The 23,809-nt window shown below is 34.4% G+C and overlaps 4 protein-coding genes across 4 annotated transcripts; 1 reads left to right on the top strand and 3 right to left on the bottom strand.

Annotated features, from left to right (window-relative positions):
* Positions 1 to 280: 280 nt before the first annotated feature.
* Positions 281 to 1,187, bottom strand: LOC133688539 (E3 ubiquitin-protein ligase ATL4-like). Its single transcript, XM_062108049.1, has one exon. The coding sequence runs from the start codon at positions 1,016 to 1,018 to the stop codon at positions 512 to 514; it is 507 nt and encodes a 168-aa protein (XP_061964033.1). The 5' UTR covers positions 1,019 to 1,187; the 3' UTR covers positions 281 to 511.
* Positions 1,188 to 2,811: 1,624 nt separating this feature from the next.
* Positions 2,812 to 10,259, bottom strand: LOC133688176 (uncharacterized). Its single transcript, XM_062107573.1, has 10 exons — positions 9,977 to 10,259; positions 9,754 to 9,810; positions 9,573 to 9,640; positions 8,647 to 8,857; positions 8,470 to 8,570; positions 7,176 to 7,251; positions 7,017 to 7,076; positions 6,901 to 6,951; positions 6,737 to 6,815; positions 2,812 to 3,216 (listed from the first exon to the last, which is right to left on the bottom strand). Exons 1-10 carry the CDS (start codon positions 10,058 to 10,060, stop codon positions 3,119 to 3,121), a joined length of 885 nt encoding a protein of 294 aa, XP_061963557.1. The 5' UTR covers positions 10,061 to 10,259; the 3' UTR covers positions 2,812 to 3,118.
* A 4,757-nt stretch (positions 10,260 to 15,016) lies between these two features.
* On the top strand, positions 15,017 to 18,945 carry LOC133689899 (protein TIFY 3B). The gene is made up of 5 exons (XM_062110005.1): positions 15,017 to 15,322; positions 17,707 to 17,818; positions 17,902 to 18,076; positions 18,204 to 18,261; positions 18,449 to 18,945. The coding sequence occupies exons 1-5, from the start codon at positions 15,123 to 15,125 to the stop codon at positions 18,606 to 18,608; spliced, it is 705 nt and encodes a 234-aa protein (XP_061965989.1). The 5' UTR covers positions 15,017 to 15,122; the 3' UTR covers positions 18,609 to 18,945.
* Positions 18,946 to 21,202: 2,257 nt separating this feature from the next.
* On the bottom strand, positions 21,203 to 22,886 carry LOC133688181 (protein FATTY ACID EXPORT 2, chloroplastic). Its single transcript, XM_062107579.1, has 3 exons — positions 22,383 to 22,886; positions 22,061 to 22,195; positions 21,203 to 21,540 (listed from the first exon to the last, which is right to left on the bottom strand). The coding sequence occupies exons 1-3, from the start codon at positions 22,849 to 22,851 to the stop codon at positions 21,401 to 21,403; spliced, it is 744 nt and encodes a 247-aa protein (XP_061963563.1). The 5' UTR covers positions 22,852 to 22,886; the 3' UTR covers positions 21,203 to 21,400.
* Positions 22,887 to 23,809: the final 923 nt, after the last annotated feature.

The raw sequence follows: 23,809 nt of genomic DNA, 5'->3' as shown, positions 1-23,809 counted from the left end.
CAGGCATACATGTGAAGCTAAATATTTTTGCATAACACCCCTCACCAGCTCGACGTGTTTAAGAAAATAAAATAAAAAAATATATTAAATTTTAATTTTAAATTCAAAATGAAAACTCAATTTTTTTTTTTTTTAAAAATTAAATAATAAACAAACTTTCTTGATTGCCAACCAACTTTTTTAAAATTCACTAAAATTAAGTTAAGACATTACAAGTGACAGTCTTAGGATGGCATCAAGCACTAGCAGCCAGCAGGCTAGTGCAAGCGCAAAGAGAATATAACGGCTGAAAGGCTGAGACCGTAAAATACATATATACAACTCCGAGCGACCATACAAAATTGATCCTACGGCTACTCGCCCTAATTTCTTTTCCTAATACAATAATGAGCACCGCGTGTTCTTGACAATCAGTTTCACACGACCAATTATTTAAAAAGAAAAAGGAGGAAAATTAAAAAAAAATAAAATAAGAGAGAGAGTGGAAAACAGGGGAGCAACAACGACTTGATCACATCACCAAGTCATCCCCAAAGAGGTAGAGAATTCTCTCAACAGCCCAACTAGGCTCAGCCCTGGTCCTAGCCAGGCTCTGTGAGGTTGTCAGCAGAGGTGCCCTACACAGAGGGCAGGTATTGTGATTCTCATCATGCTCATGATCGTGATCTACCCATCTATCAATGCAATCCCTGTGGAACACGTGGCAGCAATTCCTCAGCTCTCTGACCTCATCTTGATCCCTCAGCTGGCTCAAGCAGACAGCACATGTGTCACAAACTCCCGGCATCCTCTCTGTGACATCACCGAAAGTGGTCAAGATCAGACCGTCCCTAATTTGCTGCGAAGAAGGAACAGGATGAGATTGCTGTAGAGAATCATTGCCGGGAGAGGCTAAATGGGTTCTGTTTTTGAATCTCAGAGCCCAAGCCAAGGCCCATCTCAAGACTGCTAATACAAGAGCTGCCTTGTATAAAAGATGGGTCACTATCAACCCTGACTCTTCTACAAAAAAACCCATCAAATTTAACCAATGCAAACAATAGAGAGCAGTAGCTAAGCAACGAATCTGAAAACGAAGAAACCCTAGAGGAGAGAACGAAAACAAGTAAAAAGCAGAGAAGGGAAGAGGAGGAGGAGGAGGAAGAAGGAGAGAGAAAGGGGGAAGTTGAAATGAGCATCTGGGTGCTTTATAAAGGCAAAGGTGAGGGGTGATAATGGTGGGATCCTTTTGCTTTACCTTTTGTTGTTTTTTTTTTTTTGTTAGGTGTCATATCTGTTAGGAATAAAGTGGCGCTACCGACTACATAGTGATTAGGTCACTGTCATGTGCGTTCGTGTAGGTCACAACACGTATGGACGGTGGCTTAGGATCGCAATTTCTTTTTATTTTAATAAAATGTAATTGATCCTTGAAAAAGAAAGAAGGAAAAGTTAAAGCAGCAAAGCAACTAGGACCTCAAAATTTGTTCAGTAAAACTTATTTAATGAAGTCCGGTATGCCATTTCTTTAACTTAAACTTCATTTATTTTCTAGGAAATCATGTAAAATCCAGCGACTATAAATAGATAAATAAAAAACTTGTCCCAAGTGGGTGTTAAAAAAACTAATTTGAAGTTAACCCAAAATCAAGTTTGATTTTTTTAAGACTTGAATTAATTTGTAGCTTTTGGCAGTTCAGCTCCAACGCCCTTGTTTAGAGTGGAAAGGAAAAGGAGAGGAAAACGAGGTGGTTGCATCATCATCAACCTTCGACATGGACAAGCAAATAACACCAAAGGCAAAGACTGTTAGGTGAGGATAGGAAGGGTCTGTGTCATTTGCAATTCGGAGGTCGCTTTCTTTTTTCATGGGCACGTGAGAAATGACCCCATCACGCATGTAAATTCCACTTATCCGAGTCAGAACCCACAAAAAAAGGCGTGATGATATCTAATTACTTTCTTACAAGTATACAAGCAAGCGAGAAAAGAATTACAAGACAAGACATCGTGTCATCTCTGTCCCTTAAACAAAGAATTAGCTTACTCGTACCTAAAAGGAGTCAATAACACCTCATAATCCACCATGTTCCAATCTAGTCAAGGATCGTGTTTATGCATATTTGTCCATACAGGGTAGGCCTTCGAGTCCACGGATAGAGGCAGAGCCATCATGTCTTTTGATTTTCAACATTGATGTTCCCATGTTGCTATCTCTACTTTTTATCACAGTTCAAGTGATAATGAGCAGCTCTCGTTGATAGCGATGATGTCTTTCTCAGAAGATTGTGGGTTTCGAATCTGAAACAGGAGGGGAAGGGCCTAAAAGAGAGAATCGAATAATCTTATCCTATGCTGTATTTCAAAAGCCAAAGGAGGAATGTTACACCCACCCACACACACACACACACACACACACAAACACAAGAAAAAAAAATTGGAAAGGAAAGGAAACTGTTAAGACGTTTAGCAAGTGTTAGTTCAATTAGATTTGCTGACAAGCTGTGACCACATACGTAGGCAGATACCAAGAGCACAAGAATGAGAAATATACTAGACGTAAAGCAAGCATACAGTATCTAAAACATGGAAATACCTCCTTTGTTAATATTCCATGAATACCCCAAATCGTGCACTCCGTTTACTTGCCCATTTAAATTAAATCATGATTCACGAGTATTAATCACGTTAAAGCTGACATGATTAATATAATTTTGTAAACAACAATAATAATACTATAGAAAAATAGAAACGAAACTCATATCAACTATCATATATGATCTTCAATCAGCGGTTTAATTTAAATAAATTTAATAAAATATACAGTTTGGAGAAAAAAAACCCGCATAATATGGATCAGGCTGCAATATTGGAGGTAAAATCCAATACACAAATAGTGTTCTTTGCAAATAGTCTCCGAATATTCTCTATCTTGCTAGACAAAGTTCTTGCACAAAAAGCGAGCTTTTAATTGCGATGCAAAAGGAACCGCATTCGACACTCTCCGTGAGCTGATGACTAGCAGCCCATCTGCTCGGGTGCCCAATATACATTTTACAAACAAATACGTAACTTAACCACCACAATTTATTCAGGAAACAGATAACTTGCACATATGCAGATTAAAGACATGTACAATTTACAAGCTGGTATGTGGGCCCTGCTGTCCACTTTCTTCCACTTTCTGTTTCATCTTGTACTGCAAAGTTGCAGGAGCACAGTCCAATGGTGTTTCCCCTAGAAAAGAAGTAATGCGTTAGCATAAAGTAGAATATTAGGGACCGACAGCACTCACAACTTATGACTAGTAAGTTTATCTTGGATGAGATAAAATAAATTATCGTCCTTGGTCATCCTAGCACCTCATCATTCACTAGAACCACATTTAACCTTGCTTGCAAAGTGCAATTTAACTTTTCTTTGTTTTCCCTGGATAACTAAAAACATATAATAGAGTACAACCCTTCAATGACAAGATGATTACTCCACAAGTCCCCTTTTACCACAAGCCTGAAAGAGTTACTGGGCACATTTTCAAACTTTCAGAACCCTAAAAACATGTCCTGTTGCTTTCTACATGCCAATTCATTGAAAAAATTTCGATCTTGTTAAAATTGTTTCACTAAAAAGTCTACACTAGCCTTGTAAATCTTAAAAGATTCCGCCAGGCTGGCAGAGATTGTGGGTTCTGAACAATTATATGGTATCTATTCTAAACAGATAATGTGGATAACCTAACAAATACTTGTATGAAGTTTTGGGACAAATCTAGGTCCAAAAAGAGATTTTGTGGCACCAAACTAAGTTAGTTGCTTAAAACGAAGATATCGAGAGATTCAACAGTTAGATCATGCTCAAATTTTTCCAGGTGATTATACAAACAATTTTCTTTTGAGAGGTTGTGACGTTACTTATCGAACCGTTGAATCTATTGCAAATAGGATCTAGGCCCGGACGGTGCTTTTTGAGCCATTTTTTATATTTTTTCTATGTTTTTTTCTGGATTTATTGTTTAATTCGGGTTTTTGTTTTAATTTCCATGATACATTCGAATCCTAGTTGTTTCCTAGTAGAGGTAGAGTTTTATGACCTATTTATACTTCTTGTAAACCTCTAAAGAGGCAAACTTCATTAATTTTATCTTTAGATAAATAAATTGTGAAATTAGAATTCACATCTGCAACCATTTTCACTCATTTAAAAATGTCGTGTTTTCTACATTACTGTTGTCCTTGTAGCTTTCACATGCATCGGTTGGTATTAGAGCCTAACAATCCCAAGTTTATATTGCTTGTTGTGTGCTGTAATTTCTTAGATAGTTGTTTGCTTGTTGTGTGCTACTAGTAACCATGGTTGAAAGAGATAATGGAGCAGGACATTGCCAAGAAGGGGACGAGGAGGCCCCATTCAGGACTTCATCATGGAGGACACATAGAGACAAATCATGAAATTGAATCGTAGGTTAGAAGAGAAGGAGCTGCGGGAACAGAACCAAAACCAGGAAAGTGAAAATGAGTCCCTAGCTAGTATTGAAAACTAGAGGAATGATTAAAAGAGACAGCCTCTTGATCAGAAAGAGATCAGATCTAGAGATTTTGGGTTTCACATTAAAGTCTTTGACGCAAGAACTTTACAGGCGAATGAGTTCATATATTGGAACGAATTTTTTAGTACAAAGAGATCTTGAACAGATGGGATTAAAGCTTATTGCAATCAAATTAAAAGGTAAGGCTTCTGCCTGATTGGAACAGTTGAAGAGGTCACAAGAGAGGCAAGAGAAGCCAAGAATGAGTGACTTGGAAATAATGAAGAAGATGAGGGGGTACTTCTTTCCAATCGGCTATACATAAACCTTGTACCAAAGATTCCATACTTTTAAACAAGGAGGTAAATCTGTCAATGATTATACTAATGAATTTTGTCAATTAATGACCGGAAATTACCTAGCAAAAACGAAAGGACAGCTGGTGGCATGATACCCAAATGGGTTATGCTAGTCTATCTAGGACGTGTTGTGTCTATAGTCTTTGTGAGCAATTTTAGAGGTGTATCAGAAGACCTTGACCGTGGAGAAGCAGCATGTTACCAGGGCTGTAAATAGAGGTTTTTGGACAGATTAGTTTAACAGAGTAGGGTCCAATTGCATTTTGAGACCAAGATCCCCACAAAACAGATATGCTCAGCAAAATCAATACATGACATGTCATAGTTCTAGTTCAGCTTTCATGATTCGTTGTTATAGCAGTGATGAAATGGGGCATCAGGCTAGTCAATGTAGTAGCAAAATAGAAAGTCATCCCGGAAAGAATTTGTTGATAGAGCAGCCAGCAGATGGTGAGACTGATCATGTTTACAAGGATTCTGATAATAGTGAAGGGATTTTGAATGGGGATGGCGGTATTACACTAGTTGTTCGAAAAATCATGCAGTCACCTAAAGGTGATTCAGGACAAAATTGGTAGCGTTTTAACATCTTCCAAACAACTTGTACAATAAATGACAAGGTATGCAGCCTGATCATCGACAATGGTAGTTATGAGAATAAAGTGTCAATTGATGTGGTGGAGAAGTTGTAACTTGTTATAGAAAAACACCCCACCCCCTACAAACTAAAATAACTGAATGAAAACAACAAGGTAATTGTGGACAAACATTGTCTCATTTTGTTTTTCATAGGCAAGATAGAATTTGATAATGTTTGCTGTGATGTGGTGGCTATACATGTTATATACCATTAGGCAGACTAGGCAGACCTTGAAAATATAACAAGAATGTTGTGCATGTCAGGAGGCATAATACATATACCCTTTGTATAGAAAGGAAACGTATAATACTAGCACCTAGAAAGAAGGAGGCAATTTTTGAAGGAAAGGGTAAAAAATAGTTGTTTTTATCTAGATTTGTGGAGAAGAACAAAATAAGAGAAAAGAGAAGAGAAGGGGGAGGTGAAGAGTCTGAAAAGTGGCTCTGTCAAGAACAAGAGTGTTTCGGGAATTGATTTTTGGCTTACTTTATCCCATTTGATTGCAAGACAGAGGTCTAGAAGTGTTCAACGACAACAACATCAATGTTATTACCAGAACTCAGGACGAGTTCTTTCCAACCTGGAGAGAAAGATGATGTTGAGCTTGCAGAGTTGTGATTCAACGGGTAGTTTTCCTATGAGAATGACTTAACATATGTTTTTATGGACCGATGGGACAAATCTAGGCTAAAAAAATGTTTAGTTGCGATAGACTAAGTTAGCATCTTAAAACAAAGATATCGGGAGATTCAACTATTGGACCGGGCTCAAATTTTTCAAGGTGATTCTATAGGCAATTTTCTTATAAAAAACCATTGTGTCACTTATCGGATTGTTAAATCTCTCAAAATTAGGACTTAGGCCCAGATGGTGCTGTTTAGGTCAATTTCGTTATTTTTCCTAAGCTTTTTTCAGATTTATTGTTTAATTTGGATTTTTGTTTTAATTTCCTTGGTACTTTTGGATTTCTAGTTGTTTTCTAGTAAAAGTAGAGTTTTCTGACCTATTTATAGGTCATGGAAACCTCTAAAAGAGGTAGGCGTCATTAATTTTATTTTCAAAGAAATAAATTGTGAATTTAGAGTTCACATTTACAATTTTTTTCGCTCATTAAAATTGTTTTATGTATTGTTGTTTTTATAGCTTTCACCTGCATAATTCCCTTATCTAATCAAACAATTTAATGAAACTGGCACCATAGCTACACATGATTCTGGATATAAGATTAATTACCTTGCGCATTCTTGTAGTTCATGCTTGCTCCAGAGTCCATGAGGATGAAAGCTATATCAGTTCTATTAAACAGTGCAGCCTACACCCAATCCATCCTTTCCTTAGTTTCATACTTTTAACAGGCAAGCAAAATATATTATGAAAAGAAAGTGAGAGATCATTACCAAATGTAGCAATGACATTCCTTGCTTATCATGATAGTTTGCATCCACACCCTGTCGAGATATTAATGTTTAGTTTCATTTTTCAAATCTGATTTTGCATTAAAGATGGTGAATACCTCACTCAGAAGCTTCTTGACTGCAACAGTATCACCATTCTTTATGGCTTCCCTTAAACCCTAAGCAGAACACATACATGGGCACAAACAACTGATCCATGAAACTCTTTATGAAAAAAAAAAAAAACACCCCTGGTGACTATCTTAAGTGGATTATACCTCTCCATTGACATCATAATCCATCTGAGGTTTATCAACACCACCATTTGTCATTTGGCCATGATTGAAAACCGAACTGCAAGTTTTTCACAAGTTAATGAAGAACCTTGGTAGAACACAATTTCCCACCAACTTTACAAGCCAGCAGCTAAATATATAAATGAAGCAAGAAAAATGATACAACAATATGAATTCCAAACAAAGTATGTCATCTCATTTCTAGTAACTTAACTTTGGTCCTATAATGTGGTTTAGCTTCCCTGCAATGCACAATTTGCATCTATTTTAGCTACTTTGTGCCCATGCAGGATCGTGTTTCACAAAATAAACAATTGTGGAGTTGTGGAGTGGGTGCACTGGGTTTAAGATTCGCAAGTCAGAAACCCAAAAGTCACTTTTTAACTTATATTTCAATGTGGGATAATGTTAGATGACCAAAGGTCAAGAGCTATAAGAAAATGGCAGGTGGGAGAGAGTGAGTCTGCAATCTTATTTAAATCCATTAACAAAAAATTGTACACTTTCATACAGTTAACTTCCATGATCTTGAAATTCCACCTGCCAACCTGTATCTTTTAATAAACCATTGTGCATCTGCAAGACCAACAATGACTGACCAGCAGGAAACTAGTTTCCTTCACCACAAAGTAGCTGTATGGTGAAGTATTTTCATCCAAAGTAATTCAATTCTAACTTTTATCCTAGGAAAGTCATATTACAATTTACAAGATATATAATACTTGATTCCTGATTTAACTATAATGCTTCCGCAGTATCCTATTATGTGAATCTTGATATTTCTTTTAGATCTTTAAAATTGGCATCATTTGTTGCACTACTAGCACATTACCAAGATAGACACTCAATGCTCAGTGGTTTTCTGAGCTCAAGCTCAGTCAATGATGATATGCCCTATGAATAGATGTCTTTAGAATATGCAAGAGATGCTGGTTGTTTCCATTTCCTTGCGAGGGATGATTGCTACTTTAAAACCATTGATATAATTGAAATTGATGAGGTCAGCACCATAAGTTTCTCTTAAATCAGTGTCCCCCTTTGCCCTCCAATGAGGACCCATTCTGGTTGTTTTCCTATTCCACAGATATGTGATAAGGTACTTATAAAGAAAAGGGAACATGAACCATATTACAGAATACAAAAAAAGAAAAGAAAAGGAGAATGGGAAAACAGGAAGAGAATCAAATTATGACAAGATAACCTATGCACCTGTAATTACCAAGGGAAAACAAACCAAGTCACTAGTGAACAGAATAAAGCTTTCCAGTGAACATACCTAGGCTTGCTGCTTGAAGTAGAACCTCTATTCTTTGGAGTAGCACCTGTTTTCTTTGGTTTTGGATTCGATTGGGATGTGGATGTGGAAGAAGGGTTTGTCTGTTACATAATGGATTAAGTAAATTACCTCAACGTACAGAATAAGGAATCTAAAACCATTATAGAAAAAACATACCTGCATGGGAACTGGATCTGTTTTTGCTGTTGGTGCTTCACAGATGCATAAAGGCATCCCACACTTGCACTCAATAGCACCTATGGTAGATTGTTGCAGTGTGGTCGGCTCCAGTTTTGGATGTATTTCTGCATCAATGTCTAATCTAGAAACTTTATCTATTATGGAATCAACTCCCTCCACAGAAACTTGGGATTCAACTTTCTCTGATCTGTATAAAAACAAAGTTCATGATAACTGAATAAATTTTCTGAATAAAGAAGCAAGACTTTCATAAAGATGAAAAGAAAGGACAAGAGAATGAAAAATCCTTCAGTGGCCCTGAGCTACATGAAGATCATCGATATCTACAAACAAATGACAACCCAAAGAAGAGAGAACAGGGTGTAAAAGCATCTCTTTAAGCTAAGATAGGAATCATGATAAAGCCCCATCTTGGCTGAGGAAGCCAGTATGCATAACGAAGGGCAACAGAGAAATGTTTACTACATTAAGAAAGACAAATACATCTCCAGGAACGAGATAATTGACATAAATGTACTTTGCAAAGGATCCCTCCATCAACCGGGGCCTTAGGACAAAAAGACGATTCAATCTGCAAGTATCTCTATTCCTATCTCTATCCACAGGGAGTATTCTGCAATAAATTATGAACCATGTATCCACAAACCTAAAGACCTATTCTTAAATAGCAAGTACATTACTCTTTGCAGTCCTAGAGGGTGAAAGAGGAACGGCTACTGTTGACAAAATGTTAACATAACAATCCAAGACAAGTATACATGCAGAGAAGCAAGCCCACGGAATCAAAAGCATGAAGAAAAGGCTGCATTTTCGCATAACAGGAAAGATATAGAGTGGCATGTTAGTACAATTAAATTTCGAAACTAAGAAAAAAAATTCGATAAAGTTGAATAGGAATTTACCGAGTAGAATCGTTAAAACAATCAGCACAAACTCTAACATTCGAGAGTATTCCAAACTGCGGCAAAGCCTGGATTGATTAATGCGCGCGCGCACACACATTAAAAAAAATAGAAAAAAAGGGAGCAAATTGACTGCCAAACACCGAGAGAGAGGGGGGGAAGAGAGATAGAAATGGCAGACCAAATAATTTGATGAATGTTCATGGCATAACGTCCTACCGCAACAACGGCAATGATGCTGCAAAAATAAATTAAAATAGAACTTGATCAATTTCACCAAACAGTTTAGACTTTAGATCAATCCACGATCGCGGCATAGATTAGATCGAATCAATCAGTTGTTTCTATTATCATTGATTTTAATTGATTGTTATATTGAGAAAGGAGGAAGAAGAGGAGAATACGCGGCGACGGAAAGTGTTGAAGCTGCATTTGCAGACGTCACAGCGAGCTGCTTCTTGAAAAGGTGGAGGCTCCTCCGTTGACATTATTTTCTTCCTTGCTGGTCGCCGATCTTGTTATTAGCTCTGAGGATGGTTTCTTTCAGTCTCCAATTTTCAATTTGATTTTCTTTTCCTGGATTCTTTTGCTTATCCGTTTTCTGTTATCGGGTTGCTCGCTGTGATCGCACCCGAATGCACCGTCTACTGATACGATGTCGTGCAAGTACGAAGAAGAGTGTGTGGAGTGTGGACGTTGTTGTATTAGGATTGCAACGGTTTAAAATGATTTTTATTTAAAAATATATTAAAATAAATTATTTTATTTTTAAAAATTTATTTTTAATATCAAAATAATATAAAAATATAAATAAATTTAAAATTTTTAAAAATATAATTTACACCGCGTTTCCAAACACACAACTCTTTTTTTCTTTACTCCCCATCTAAAAGTTTGTTTTCTAGTTTAAATTATTTTTTTATTATAAAAATATATTAAATCTATAATTTTTTAATTTTTTATGCACAAACATTAAAAATTAAAAAAAACTAATTTAATATATTTTTAATTAAAATATATATTTATAAAATATAGGGCATCGTATTAAAAATATACAAGGAGTATTTATGACAATCATTTTCTTGGGATTCCCAGACAATTTCTTTCCGTGGGGTGTCCTGTGTGTTTGCGGTATAATTATTCAAAAGAAAGCAAGGATCAATTGTTAGTGTAGTGGAGCATAAAAACAAAAATAAAAATAAGAAATAATAATGAATTAGATTGAGATGAGTTTTTTTTTTTTCCGCTTATCTTTGATTCAGAATATCTAAATTCGTTTTCAATTCTCGCTTTCATCCTGATGGAGGATGAACGCAAAACTCCCTATCAAAGAGTATCCAATGCAATTCTAAGTTTTAAATTAAACTATAAAATAAAATATAAATTATATTTCTGTTTTTCAATCATAAAATTATGAAATACATTCTATGTTTTAAATTTACTTACAAAAACATGCATCACATAGAAAAATAAAATCACAGCTCCAGAAGATTTAAAAAATACGTTAAAAAAATCGAGTTGTTTAACGAGACGAATAAAGCCCTCGCCAACCCTTGCAATCGACTCCAATTAAATTGGGTCCATCTCATATAAAATTAAAAAAAAAAAACATGTCACAGGTGACGTATCAAGTAATATCAATATCTAATGCATCAAATAAAATTACCATATAATATGTTGTTCTTCTAGCATTCATAACCTGAACTCTCCGTTTTATATTAGATTGGTGGCCCGCTATGTACTCTGTTATTAGTTTATATTGGATAAGTGGCTATCCCTGTATTATGGGTTGTTATAAATTTTTTTCATGGTAAAAAAAATATTATAACGATGTTAATATTTTTTAAAAAATTGAGAACTGAATTATTGACTTGATTAGGTTTAATAACGTCGTATAATTTCAATAACATGAAATAAAAAAATACAAAGATAATAAAATAAACGAACAAGAAAATTGACAATGAAACAAAGATTAAAAAAAATAGAGTCTAATTAGATTAGCATGTCAAATCTACGATTTAATTGTGATACCAAGACAACCCCATCTAAAACAAGTTGAATAAAATAATTAAGCTCAATTATTAAATAATTTCATGTTGAAAAATATAATTCAAAAAACAAAACAAATGAAAGAAATTTTAAATCAAACTAGGTTAACTCATTTATCTCATAGCCATGTACATAAGATTGAGATAGCTCTATAGATAGGAAAGGAAAAAAAAAACATAAATATCAATTCTTAATAAATCAAATGTTGAAGGATGAGATTGAAAAAATTATATTTTTAAAAAAACTTGAAAAAAGAGTGAAGTCAACTCATGTTAATATACAAAACCTACGATCCTAGTCACGAGCTCGGGACTAGCACCATAAAAGGCAAACCCTGAACAAAAAAGTAAAATTCTCAATCAAAAAATTCAAAGGGATAAAATTAAGAGGAAAAAACAATAAAAAAATGATTTAAAACAAAACAAATGGTAATTAAAAGAACGGGGACAAAATCCAACATAAAAAATAAATCAAAGTCAAACACGAAGGGATGGAATTGAAAACACAGTGATAAAAATAAAATAAATAAGAATTAAGATAACAATGAAATAAATTACAGCTTGATTTTTTTAAAAGTAAACATAATAAATTTTTGTGAAGTTAGCATTTCATGTTTATATTTAATCAGTTAACTTAATATGATTTTACAACAAATATATTTTAAAAAAGTTAAATTTAACAAAAAAAAAGACAAATAAAAAGACAAGATAACCCGAGTTATTATCAACATTAGTGAAAAATCCTATAAAAAGAAAAAAAAAGAACGGAGTTTGATCTCAAATTGAATATATGTTAAGGGATGAAAAAAAAAGAGCTTAAAAAAAGAAGAAATAATAATTAAAAAAAGCAAATTCAAGTGAATCATCTAAATCTGGTTAATATCTCAAACTCGAGCGAATCATTTAAACTTAAGTTAATGTCTCAAACTCGTAACTTGTGAAATTTCAACCCAAACTCTATTATGAAGTTCAATTCCTAATAAATTTAATGTTGATATATGAAATTTTAAAAATATATATCAATTAAAAAAAATTTCAAGACAAAATTTTTTTTTAAAAAATATGGATCAAATTTGGTATAAAAAAAATAAAAAAGGCTTAAATAGCCAAAGAAAATTAATCTTAAAAATCATTATAAAAAAATAGCAATAGACCATTGAAAAAGTTAAAGGGAGTAGAAATTGAAAAAAATATTTTTTAATTTTATAAATTATTTAAAATAAAAAAAATAATAATTAAAAAAATGAATTAAAAATCAATTGGATGGCTAATTTGAAAAATTAGAGTGCATGCCTAATAAACAACGAGGGGAGAGAAGGGGAAAAAAAGAAGAAGAAAAGGCAGTGGATGTTAAATTGGAGCCCCTCCAACCATACACATAGTCCCATCACAGCAGGAAAAATCATATGAATCGAAACTCATCACTAAAGGCGGCTCGCGCACCAATTAAAATTATATATTTATAAAAGTATTAAATTACCATTGACCAACCTCATAATAACAATAAAATCAATTCAAAAAGATGAAAAAAAACCCTTGAAAGCTAGCCTTGCAATTTTCATCTCTAAGGGCACCAATGTCAATTTATTATATAAAAAAGAAAGAATTATATCAAAGCCCTTTGTTCTTTTTAAGAATATTTATATTTTTTTATCGTGCTAAAAATCATGAGAAGACCATTTCAACCCCTATCAATTTCATAATTAATGTTAGTCGTGTTCTATGAAAAGATTATTTTGTCATTAAAGATTAGTTCAGTTAGCTTTTATTTGAAAAATAAAAATATTATTACAGCATTTTAATTCACAATACAACGAATCTTATCTCATGATATTTCTCTGATGACTTTTAGTTTTTTTTAGTGTTTTTTTTTAAATATCTCAAGCACTATTTACAAGTTGACAATACTGTACACACAAGTCTCTTCTCTTAAAAAAAAACACTTATTTTATTCTTTTTATTTTTCTACATGTTTTTACTTTATCAAACAAAATTAAATATTAATTTAAGTATCAAATATCTCTTATTTTACCAAGAATTTATTTTACAAGCACAGCTCAAACTCATAACTCATCAATTAGGAAAATTAAATATTTTTCCATGCCTTCATCGCTGCTATAAAACAATAAATTACATTCAAAATGGGATGTAATTTGTATCCGATTCCACTTTTGATCTTATTATTTAAAAGATACAGCACTTCACACACCCAGAATTCAATTCATCACACTTTCTTTCAGCTGTTCTGCAACTTGCCATGGACTTCGATTTCATTTTATTTTTGCTGTTTAAGGGTATCGTAGTCATTTCCTTGACATTTGACCGTCAAGGCTAACAATGACTTTCATTTTTCTGTGCATTTTAAAATTCCAGGACCTTGCACGGCACTGCACCACGCAAACAACGTAGTTAAAAATGAGTTAAGACGTTTTTAGATGACAACTCATGATACAATTTAAGATTTAATTGTTGTTTTTAGAGGGAAAAAACGAAGATAATTAGGATAAAGAGATATATTATTCTGTTTTTTATATTTTAAAAATACAAATTTTACTTTAAAACCGAACTTCAAATATATTTATTTTTTATTTATATTTTTATTGTTCCGATCGAATGCATTTATATCATTTTTATATTTATCTCTTCTATCTTGTCATGTCATGCCATTATATTTCTATTATTATTTTTTTGTTAGAATTTTACAACATTGATTTAAGAGCATAAATAGAATATAGTTAAAGATAGCTGTGCAAGCACCAAACATATTTGTGGCACAAAATATTTTATTTTTTTTATTAAAATTAAATTATTTTTATATATTTTGGATTGTTTTAATGTGTTGGTTTTAAAAATAATTTTTTAAAAATAAAAAAATATTATTTTAATATATTTTAATATGAAAAATATTTTAAAAAATAATCATAATTACAATTAAAGCAACTTGCTTGACTTATAAACAAAAACAGAGAAACTTCAATGGCGGGAAAGAAATAGGACAACCAAGAGTAAAGAACAAACAATTCATTATTTCCAAGAAAGAAAGGGTTGGCTGGTGTTAAAAGAATTTTTATGATGAATTGAATCCATCCGTTATAATGGAAATCACACACACAGTTTTTTATTTTTATTTTGTTACATGCGCCCTGATGAATTTCTATTTTCTATTGCATTTTTTTTTTGGGAAGAAAAACTCCAACAAGGAACAGTGGTGAGTTGGACATGTGTCCAGCTAGGAAGACAGAATCATCAGTGGTCACAAAAGAAGCAGTTGAAAAGACAAGGAATCGAAGTGTGTGTAATAGATAATCGATTTTAATAACTTAATCAGTAATCACATGTTGAAATTGCCACGTTTTAAATTCCTCAAACCACAGTAATCACTAACTATGGTCGGCTCTTATTTTATTACAACTTGGGTCAGGTCAAGGATAACTAGAAAGTAGCTGGTTTGTTTCTCCCCATTTGTACTTCAAATTTCCCTGTACAAAAACAAGAAATTGAAATGACTCTTGTTGCCTCTGATCTGGTTCCAGTGGGGGGTCAATCTAATTCTTGCAACGAAATGAAGCCACAAGAAGATATTGAAGTGAAAAAGGAGCAAGAGGTTACCAATGGTTGTGGTGAAAATCTGGTATCTTGCAAGGAAGGTGCTGATTTGTTGGAGAAAAAAGGGGTCCATCCTCTTTGGACACCCAGTTCCAGGTACGAGTCTACGTTCCTTTTATTAACCAGAAAAATTCCTGTTTTTGTTGAGAAAAAAGTCTTGATTTGTTTTTTGTTAGCTTGTAAACGAAACAAGGGGAAAATAGAAGCTGAGATCTGTTTTATTTGTAAAGAAGTGTTGGGTATGAAAATTAAAAGCTAATTTGTGAAGGCCTGACGGGAGCTTAAATTCTACTGTGTTGTGATGCTTGAATGTAATTGAATCATGGGGGTTTGTTCGGTTATGTTTTTTGGAGTTTCAGAAGAGGAAAGAACCTGCTGTATGTGTTCATAAATGGTGCTGTTGTTTCGCTAAATTGTTCTATTATTTAAGGATCTGAAACTTCTCCTTTGATTAAATTATTATTGTAGCACAAGAAAGGTGTGTAATACAGGAGTAACGTAGAAACAGAAATGTTGAAACTTCACCAGCAATTAGAGCAGGAAGCGACACAACTGATTGTACAAGTTACACTCATAGCCAGTCCAAGAAGAGCACCATGAAGTTACACTCTTTTTTGTGACCTATAGCTACAAATTTAAAGATCCTTTCTTTCATTCAAGCCCTAACGTCCAAACAAGGATGCTTTCCATATAATTTGGGAATTTGCATGAAATATCAGCAATCAAATGTAATTTGAAAATGGATTGAAGGGCAGGGAAGAGATGCAAACTGCCCCGTCTTAAAGTAGGCAGTGAATAGAAGTTCTGCAATTTTTCCTCCTTAAGCTTCCATGATCCCTTCATTTTGAGCACCAGTAGCAGAGGCAAATTTTTATGAGTGGGATGCATCTGGATTGGTATGATTTGATTTGTATAACAAATTACTTAATCAAATCCTTTGTGTTCTCTGTTGTCAGAGTGGGAAAGTTTAGATGAGTGTGCTTTCACTCATGGTAGGATTTTGTGGATGCTACCAAGTTACAAGTAACATAACTGCCTATCTTGAAAGCAGTGAAGAGTTATTGCAAGACTTGAAAAGATTTCTCTCGTTACTGCCTTCTCGTAACTCTTTTTGACATAAAATTTTTGTGCTTAAAAATCCTACCTTTATGGAATAGAAGTATTTGTTTGCTTAAAAGCTTACCCATATAGAAAAGAAGTTATGAAAAGACTTCTACTTAATTGCTTCTTTTGGTCTGGGTTAAGGCTTGTTTGGTCATGGACCCCTCGAATGAGAAGCGGGTGAAAGTTGCCTTAATGTCACATGTGGCGAACACATGCAGTATCAGTCTGTCAATGCTAATTGTAGGTCTATTCGCAAGGCAATGCTAGCTGGCCTTTCCTTTTCCTTTTCTGTGCAATTATTAGGCTTGAGGATGCTACTGGATCCTTTTTTGCCATCTCCTAGATCATCTTGTCTGATTAACATGATTTTGAATAAATGTCAGATCAAGTGGCAACTAAGAGTAATCACCGTATTCTTTTCAAGTAGCAATGTGTAAGCTTCTTATCAGGCAGAAAAATTGATACATTATGCAGTCATTTAAGCTCTATGACTTTTTTTTGTTCTGTGATAGAGAATGTTTTTGTTTCTGTTATATTTACACTCTTAAGTTGCAGAACTGTCAAGTTTGATTTTGATGGTAGCTGGAAGTCCTATCTTTTGATTTATTTTGGTAGCTCAGATTGTTTGGATCAAATGATTTGTTTGATCCACAGTAACTTGGTTTAGTTGAACTCCCATTTGTTTTGCAATTAGCATGGTTAGTGAACCCAGGAGATTATAAAAATGGTTTAGAGTTGTCAACTTTAATCCTGAAGGTGGTTGAAGGTCCAATTTTGGGAGTCAGCAATTGTTAGGAGAATTCTTTGCTTAATCTAGATTAATTCGTTGATCAGTTGAAAACTTTGCTCGCTTATGTTTTGACACCAACTTTCTCATATCCAGGGCTTGGGGTAACCATCTTTCTAATATCCAGGGGGGTATTCACCTTACAAGCTTGGCCATGGACACATTTGCGTTGAAGAGTGGTACTCAAGTAGTAGGAACAAAATAAATGAGTAGTGACATGGGGGCAAAATGAGAAAAGATTTGATATCACAATATCTTTTAAGACAAAATAGAAATTAGAAAGAAAGAGAGGGATTTGTGTAGTTAACCCAACTGATTTGAATTCTTGCAGCTACTTGCATCAAAGTTGTAAATATTTTATCTGTATTCTATTATATCTCTGCATCCCTCTCATTTCACCCTGTTCTCTTTTTCCTTAAGCCCCTCCACCCCTGTAAAAACGTTTGTTGTGTGATCATCTTACTCTTCTTTAATAGATATACTTCTGACATTATTAATTAAAAATTTTTGCTTATAGAAGTTACTTAAGTGGTAGATGCATGCCAGACAAGTTCAGCATAATGTAATGACTTATCTTTGGTTTCTTAAGGCCCACAATTATGGCAACTTCCGGACCAAATGCCACCATTCCTACTCCGGATCAGCTTACCATCTTCTATGGTGGAAGTGTTGTCGTGTTTGATGCAATTCCTGCAGAAAAGGTTTTCCCTCACTAGAACTTCCAAGACTTTAATAAATATCTACATGGTAGATTTCATTATAACTCTTAATCGTGTTAATTTAGGTCCAAGAAATTATGCTTATAGCTGCTGCTGCTGCTGTCAAACCTGTTGACATGAAGAAAAGTGGGTCTCCTGATGGTACACCAGTTCTTACAAGGTCTCCTTCAATGCAAAGTACTGCTGCCCCACATGCCCAAGCCTATAGTCGTCAGAATTCCTTTTGCAGAATGCAAGCTGGTAATGGTTAGAGAACATGACTGAAATGCAATTAGTGTTGGATTTCAAATATTTTATTGCTCTTTCTTTTCTATTAAATTAGATATAACTTAATGATTCTCATTTTAATTCCATTTTTTTGGTCAAGAATTACCTATTGCTAGGAGACATTCTCTGCAGCGATTCTTCGAGAAGCGTCGGGACAGGTATCTGTTTTGCATTTTGGGATTCTCTGTCTTATCTCTTATACTTTAAAACAACATACACACACGTAACTTCATGATTTGTGGTATTGCATCTAAGTTACTATGCTCCTATGTGTTTAATGGTTACATGATGCACAAACATATCATCTGGGCTACCTGTACCTTTTTTAAACTTTGTTAATTGCAGGCTGGTGAGCAAAAGCCCGTATCCCACTTCACCGGAAGGAAAAGAGGCAGACACCACAAAAGCTGGTATCAGTGCTGCACCTTCACCAGATGCAGGTTGCTTTGGAAAATCTCTTGCATCAGACGAACTTCAACCAAAGGTTGCTTCCAACCTTGCTTGACCGATGCTAAAGGCTTCTCATGTATCATGGAAAACTGTTGTTATATTAGGTTCTTAACCTTGTTGTATTGCTCGTGCAAGATGTCAAGCGCAGTGGTGGTGAAGATTTTTTGGTTACTTTTGGATGCATTGGACAGCATGTACAATTTCTCATTGAAACTAGTGGGATTTTGTGCACATGTCTGCCCCTTGCAGCAAAAGGCACTTGTAATGTCTTCTGAACCAGCGCCTTTTGGACGATTACTCGTGTTATAATGAACTGTGGAAAACAAATGACAAACATTTGACGTGTGTGTGGTTTGCTTGTTAATGGAACCTCTCTAGTGTTGTGCTGGCCATTGCAAGACTTCTTTAAGAAATTACTTGCTGTGATGTGGTTTTAGTCCGTAGCATGAGTCACCGGTACTGGATCTTTAAGACTGGTCATGCAGATGTGAACTCATGGAGAATTGAACCAGATGAGTCCACAATCCAACTTCGTGCACATTCTCCTTCAAGCTTTAGACTTTTCTTCATTTTGATTGTGCTTTTGCTTTGTTATGGCATGTAGGTTGTGGTTTCCATTCAAGCTTTTTTCCACCATTTAATTATTTTATGATTAATTATTTTATGTGAAATAAATATCTTAATTTCATATTAATTTAAATTAAAAAGAATCTAAAAGGCTTGTTGAATTCACGGAACACTCTTTTATCACATAACAATGTTCGCTCGGATAGTGTTCACTTATTTTTTTGGCATGTTTTAATTCATTTTTTTTTTAATTGCATCAACTATCAACTGGATTAAATAGGATTTTGGGCTCATAATTTATTTTTAATTGTTTTCCATAAGGGTTTCGAAGGTGTTCCAGTGTTAAATTAATGTTCAATTTGACAATATAGGTTTTAATTTTGCTAGTTGCTAAAAATTGAGTTTTCGATGATTAATTCTTTTTTTTAAAAAAAACATTTAGGTTATTGTGTGTCAGCACCTATTCTAAAAAACTTGCCTTATGATTTCAATTTCTTTTTTGTCCTTTTACTTTTTGAGTTACGTGTTTTAATTTAATTTTTTTTTACATCACTCGATGGGTTTGAAAGAAGAGGGATAGTCGTTAAAAAATAATAAAAAAGAGAAAAAGCATTTGGTTTTAAAATATTTTGAGGGTAAAAATGAGTTTATCAAAGTTTTTGAAGTGTTTTTAAATAAAAACCAGTAGAAAAATAGATTTTTGTTTGACCCTAACTTTCCAAACTCCACCACTTCTATAGTATTTGGAAACTAGGCTTCAAGGCAACATGTTGTCTATTGTTTTTTAAAAGATGAAAGGCATGTCATTCATCTTTCTCTAAAAAATAAGAAAAAAAAAAGAAAAAAAAATCAACCCGGATGCTCTTGCGCTTTTGGGTTACTTGTGAGGTGTGCTAGCCAAGCAACGCTTGGCCTTTCTTTTTTTTATTTGTTTTTGGAATTTTAATTAAAACTCTCCTTTTTTTTCTTTTTTTTATGTATTTTTTAGTTTACATTATTTGTTTATTTAAGTTTTAATTAATACCTTTCCTCTTCTTGTGTAGAAGGTTAATTGTTCAATCAAATAAAAAATAGATTTCAAAATACAAGGTTATTAAACCCAATAAAAAATACAATCTAGTTTGACTCGAGTCTATTCAAGATATCATTATCCTGGTTTTTTTATAGAGAAAATATTAGATCAATATCATTTTAATTTTTTTATAAAAAAAATAAATTAAATTTTAGATTAATTGGTTGAATTAATCAGGTCATATTTAAAAATCCAAGTCCACCTACAATTTTATCTTTATCTTGTTAAAATTTTTTAGTCCACTGGGTTATCATTAGACCACCAAAATTGAACAGGTTATATTAGATCACTTCTAATATGATTTCATTTGAAACCTCAAGGTTTACCCACCTGGCCAAATTGAGTTCAATAGCACAAGCAAAGAGTTCTCAATGACTACACTTTCTTTTAATTAAACTTGTACATGCCGAAACATTCATTTGATGACGAGCCCAGATAGAAAAACTAGACAGATTGACGTTAGTTACCCATGAAACAGGGAAATGTAGGACTTGGCCGTGACCTCCATGGTTTCTCCTCTTTGCAAAAGGATGGTGCCTAAACAGGGAACAGAGGAAAAACAGAAGAAGCTAGAGAAGAGATCTCTGGGTATCGGATGAATGGGCAGACTTGGGGATTATTGAAGACCTCATCCTCTTATAGACACCGAGGGAGATAGGGCTAAAGGTAGATTATTGGCGTGGCTATTCCCTTTGGAAATCAAGCAAACTTTGTAACGAGTGGGAGAAAGAGCTTTCAAATTGCAAGCTTTACTAATCCTGTATGAATTGGCTACTGGCTAAAACAGCAATGAAGTTTTATCACCTTAAGCCTAATCCTGCAGAGTAAAATGCAAAGATAACAGGGGTTGAACAATTCCAGATGGAGTCTGATGCCTACAAAAAAGGGGCCACCGGAGTAACCGGTTCTTGTTCCTGCTCATTGGCTTTACAAGTTGGAAGTTACTAAGCAATTTCCAGTGCTTCATGCCGTAAGGATAAATAAGATATCTCTAAGAGATTAAAGTTACATTATAGAGAGATGGTCGCATGATTTATTCATAAAAAGTTCCAAAATAAAACTCCACATTCTAAAACAGAAACTTATACATGACAAAGACGGGTCCAAAAGGAAGAACAAGACATTGACACCACTTACACTATGAAACAGCCAAATATCAAACCAGACCACTGACCATACGGCTCATTGTTACAACTAGCTAGCTCATTTCAATGCATGCTCCGAAGGATTCCATGGAGGTAGCCACCAGTCATTATGAATGACACAAGAGACACCACACCAGCAGGAAAAATCTTCCTGGACTTCAAAAAACGAGAGCCCATCACTCCCATAAGTGCAGCAGATATACCTGAAAATATGGAGATATCAAAGCCAGTAAAGCTATAAAATAAGGTTACAACTTAATGGCAAGATGGCGCTTCCCTTACAAGCTAATCACTTTCTATAGCTATCCACATTGATGCAGTCCACTTATAATCAAGATTCAAATGCCATTTATGGAGACTCAAATTCAGGAACTCCCAGTCATAATCACCATAGTGCTAGAATGTTTAACATGAATTGATCAATCACGAGTCAATTCATCAAGGCTGAGATGCAAGATTCAGATGGTATGATAGAAACCATCAGTCATTAGCAGAATCACAATGACTTCAATATTCTCATCAGAAATCAAATTTCTTAACACTACTGAAGAGAGAATCTTAAATACTCCATTGACAACAATAAAAAGATTTTTTTGAGAAAAAAAGCATACAAACACCAGGCACTAGCCAGGTGCTGTCCTTTAACGCACAAGTGTAACTAAAATCATAGCAGAAACTTAAACCATGCTTTTGACAACAAAAACAATAACCACAATCACTTACCAAGCCCTATTGATGATGCATAAACCGGATTCGCGGGAAGCTGTGTATAAACATAATACAGAACCGAGGCAGAAATTCCTCCTGCCAACAGCGATTTCTGGCTACCACTCTTCATATATCCCATAGCACCACCGACTGTTGCAATAATCAATCATTCCACAATCAGATAAAAATCACTACCCAGCTAAAACCAGCGCAGTTACAACTCAGCTAGAACCAGATTATCCATCAATATAGTTTATTACGCATTTATTCAATTCCTACAAAACTAAAAAAAGAATAAAACTTGTTTTGAAACTGAAAAAAGAGAGAAGATATTTACTTCCAACAAGAGCAGCATAGCCAAGAGTCAATTTTTGAGACATGGACAAAGCCATTTTCTTTTCACTTCCACTCTCGTCTGGCGATCCTCCTTCTCTTTCGTTTTTACCGCCGCCGCCGCCGCCTCCGCCGCCGCCGCTAATATCTTTATAACCGTCCCTGCCTCCTCCTCCGGTGTCTAATTCGATCTCGATTCCTTCAGTTGACAGGTCGACGTTATCAGTTATGATAGTACTGGAAGGAGACGAGGTGGCTTCAGAATAAGAAGACACGACTTTAGCAGCGAAAATGGAAGTGTGCAGCTTAGGATTGGGGGAAGAAAAGAGTGAGGTTGAGGGCTGGTGAAGGCGGAGCAGGGATATTGATGGAGGTGCGAGTGTATGGAATCCAAATTTGGAAGGTTGGAGGAGAAGGGAAGACTGGGATGCCGCAACTACACCACCACCGCCTAAAAACGCAATTTCGGCCATTTGGATCGATTTCACTTGCTTTAGTTCGGTTTGGTCCCTTTTCACAATTCTTTGCATGGGATTGGATTGGTTCTGGAATGTACAACAGCAGACCAGTCCACTCCATTGCAGGCCCAAATGGGCTGAGCCCATTCCAGGCCAGCCCAACTCAAGCAGTACGTAAATAATACCTTGATCATCCTTCTTCTTCTAGTTATAGGTAGTGGTGGGCTGGACTACAGATGAGCCGAGCTTAGCTTTCATTTTGCTCGAACTCGATTTCAGCAAAAGTCAAATTTGACGATTTTAAAGTACGAGCCTCGAGCTTAGTTGATTTGACTTTTTTAACCCCTAGCTTGGCTCATTTTAAATTACTTAATGAAACTGCAAACATACCCGTTTGTTTTATGATGATTGTTTATTAATAGAAATATTATTCAATGAAAACTTTTAGACTTTATTTCAAGAAAATATTTTTCAGACTTATCTTCGCTAGAATTGGTTTTTTCATCAATGCTAAACGATTATCTTTTCTCTTTATAAAATTTTTATAATTCCATACATGACATTTATAACATTATTAAAGATTATTTAGGAAATTACTAGATTTGTTTTCCAAATAATCTAATTACTTGTTTAATCAGTAAATCGGTTAACCAATTAAACTCAATTCTTACACTTTAAAATTTAATTATTTCTTGATTTTAAGTATTACATATAACTCTCATAATTAACAACTTTTCTATCTAAATTTTAGTTGAGATTTTTTTGTATTTTGAACATTCCATGCGTCAACATCAATTTATATCAAAATCAATCACACTTCTTATCCATAAACCATATTAAACTCATAACCTGCTTCCGATATAATCATCTTGAATCCCATCATTATTATGTCCAACATTCCATAATCTATTCTCAATAATTCATAACAGTTATAACATTAATAATTTCACATACACAACAAAAATTTAACACC

This window comes from Populus nigra, chromosome 3 (assembly GCF_951802175.1).
Source record: "Populus nigra chromosome 3, ddPopNigr1.1, whole genome shotgun sequence".
NCBI lineage: Eukaryota > Viridiplantae > Streptophyta > Magnoliopsida > Malpighiales > Salicaceae > Populus > Populus nigra.
Note: the sequence above shows the minus strand (reverse complement) of the source record. Positions and strands in the feature narration are given on the sequence as shown.

What these genes read in the sequence shown, in the direction of transcription:
- LOC133688176 (XM_062107573.1), bottom strand. Translation starts at nt 10,060, where the DNA reads ATGTCAACGGAGGAGCCTCCACCTTTTCAAGAAGCAGCTCGCTGTGAC. An exon ending in AACATTCATCAAATTATTTG is followed by an intron (nt 9,641 to 9,753) that starts GTCTGCCATTTC and finishes TAATCAATCCAG; the next exon opens with GCTTTGCCGCAGTTTGGAAT. An exon ending in TCAAGAAGCTTCTGAGTGAG is followed by an intron (nt 6,952 to 7,016) that starts GTATTCACCATC and finishes ATATCTCGACAG; the next exon opens with GGTGTGGATGCAAACTATCA.
- LOC133688181 (XM_062107579.1), bottom strand. Translation starts at nt 22,851, where the DNA reads ATGGCCGAAATTGCGTTTTTAGGCGGTGGTGGTGTAGTTGCGGCATCC. An exon ending in CTATGCTGCTCTTGTTGGAA is followed by an intron (nt 22,196 to 22,382) that starts GTAAATATCTTC and finishes TTATTGCAACAG; the next exon opens with TCGGTGGTGCTATGGGATAT. An exon ending in TGCATCATCAATAGGGCTTG is followed by an intron (nt 21,541 to 22,060) that starts GTAAGTGATTGT and finishes CCATATTTTCAG; the next exon opens with GTATATCTGCTGCACTTATG.
- LOC133688539 (XM_062108049.1), bottom strand. Translation starts at nt 1,018, where the DNA reads ATGGGTTTTTTTGTAGAAGAGTCAGGGTTGATAGTGACCCATCTTTTA.
- LOC133689899 (XM_062110005.1), top strand. Translation starts at nt 15,123, where the DNA reads ATGACTCTTGTTGCCTCTGATCTGGTTCCAGTGGGGGGTCAATCTAAT. An exon ending in ATGCAATTCCTGCAGAAAAG is followed by an intron (nt 17,819 to 17,901) that starts GTTTTCCCTCAC and finishes GTGTTAATTTAG; the next exon opens with GTCCAAGAAATTATGCTTAT. An exon ending in TTCGAGAAGCGTCGGGACAG is followed by an intron (nt 18,262 to 18,448) that starts GTATCTGTTTTG and finishes TGTTAATTGCAG; the next exon opens with GCTGGTGAGCAAAAGCCCGT.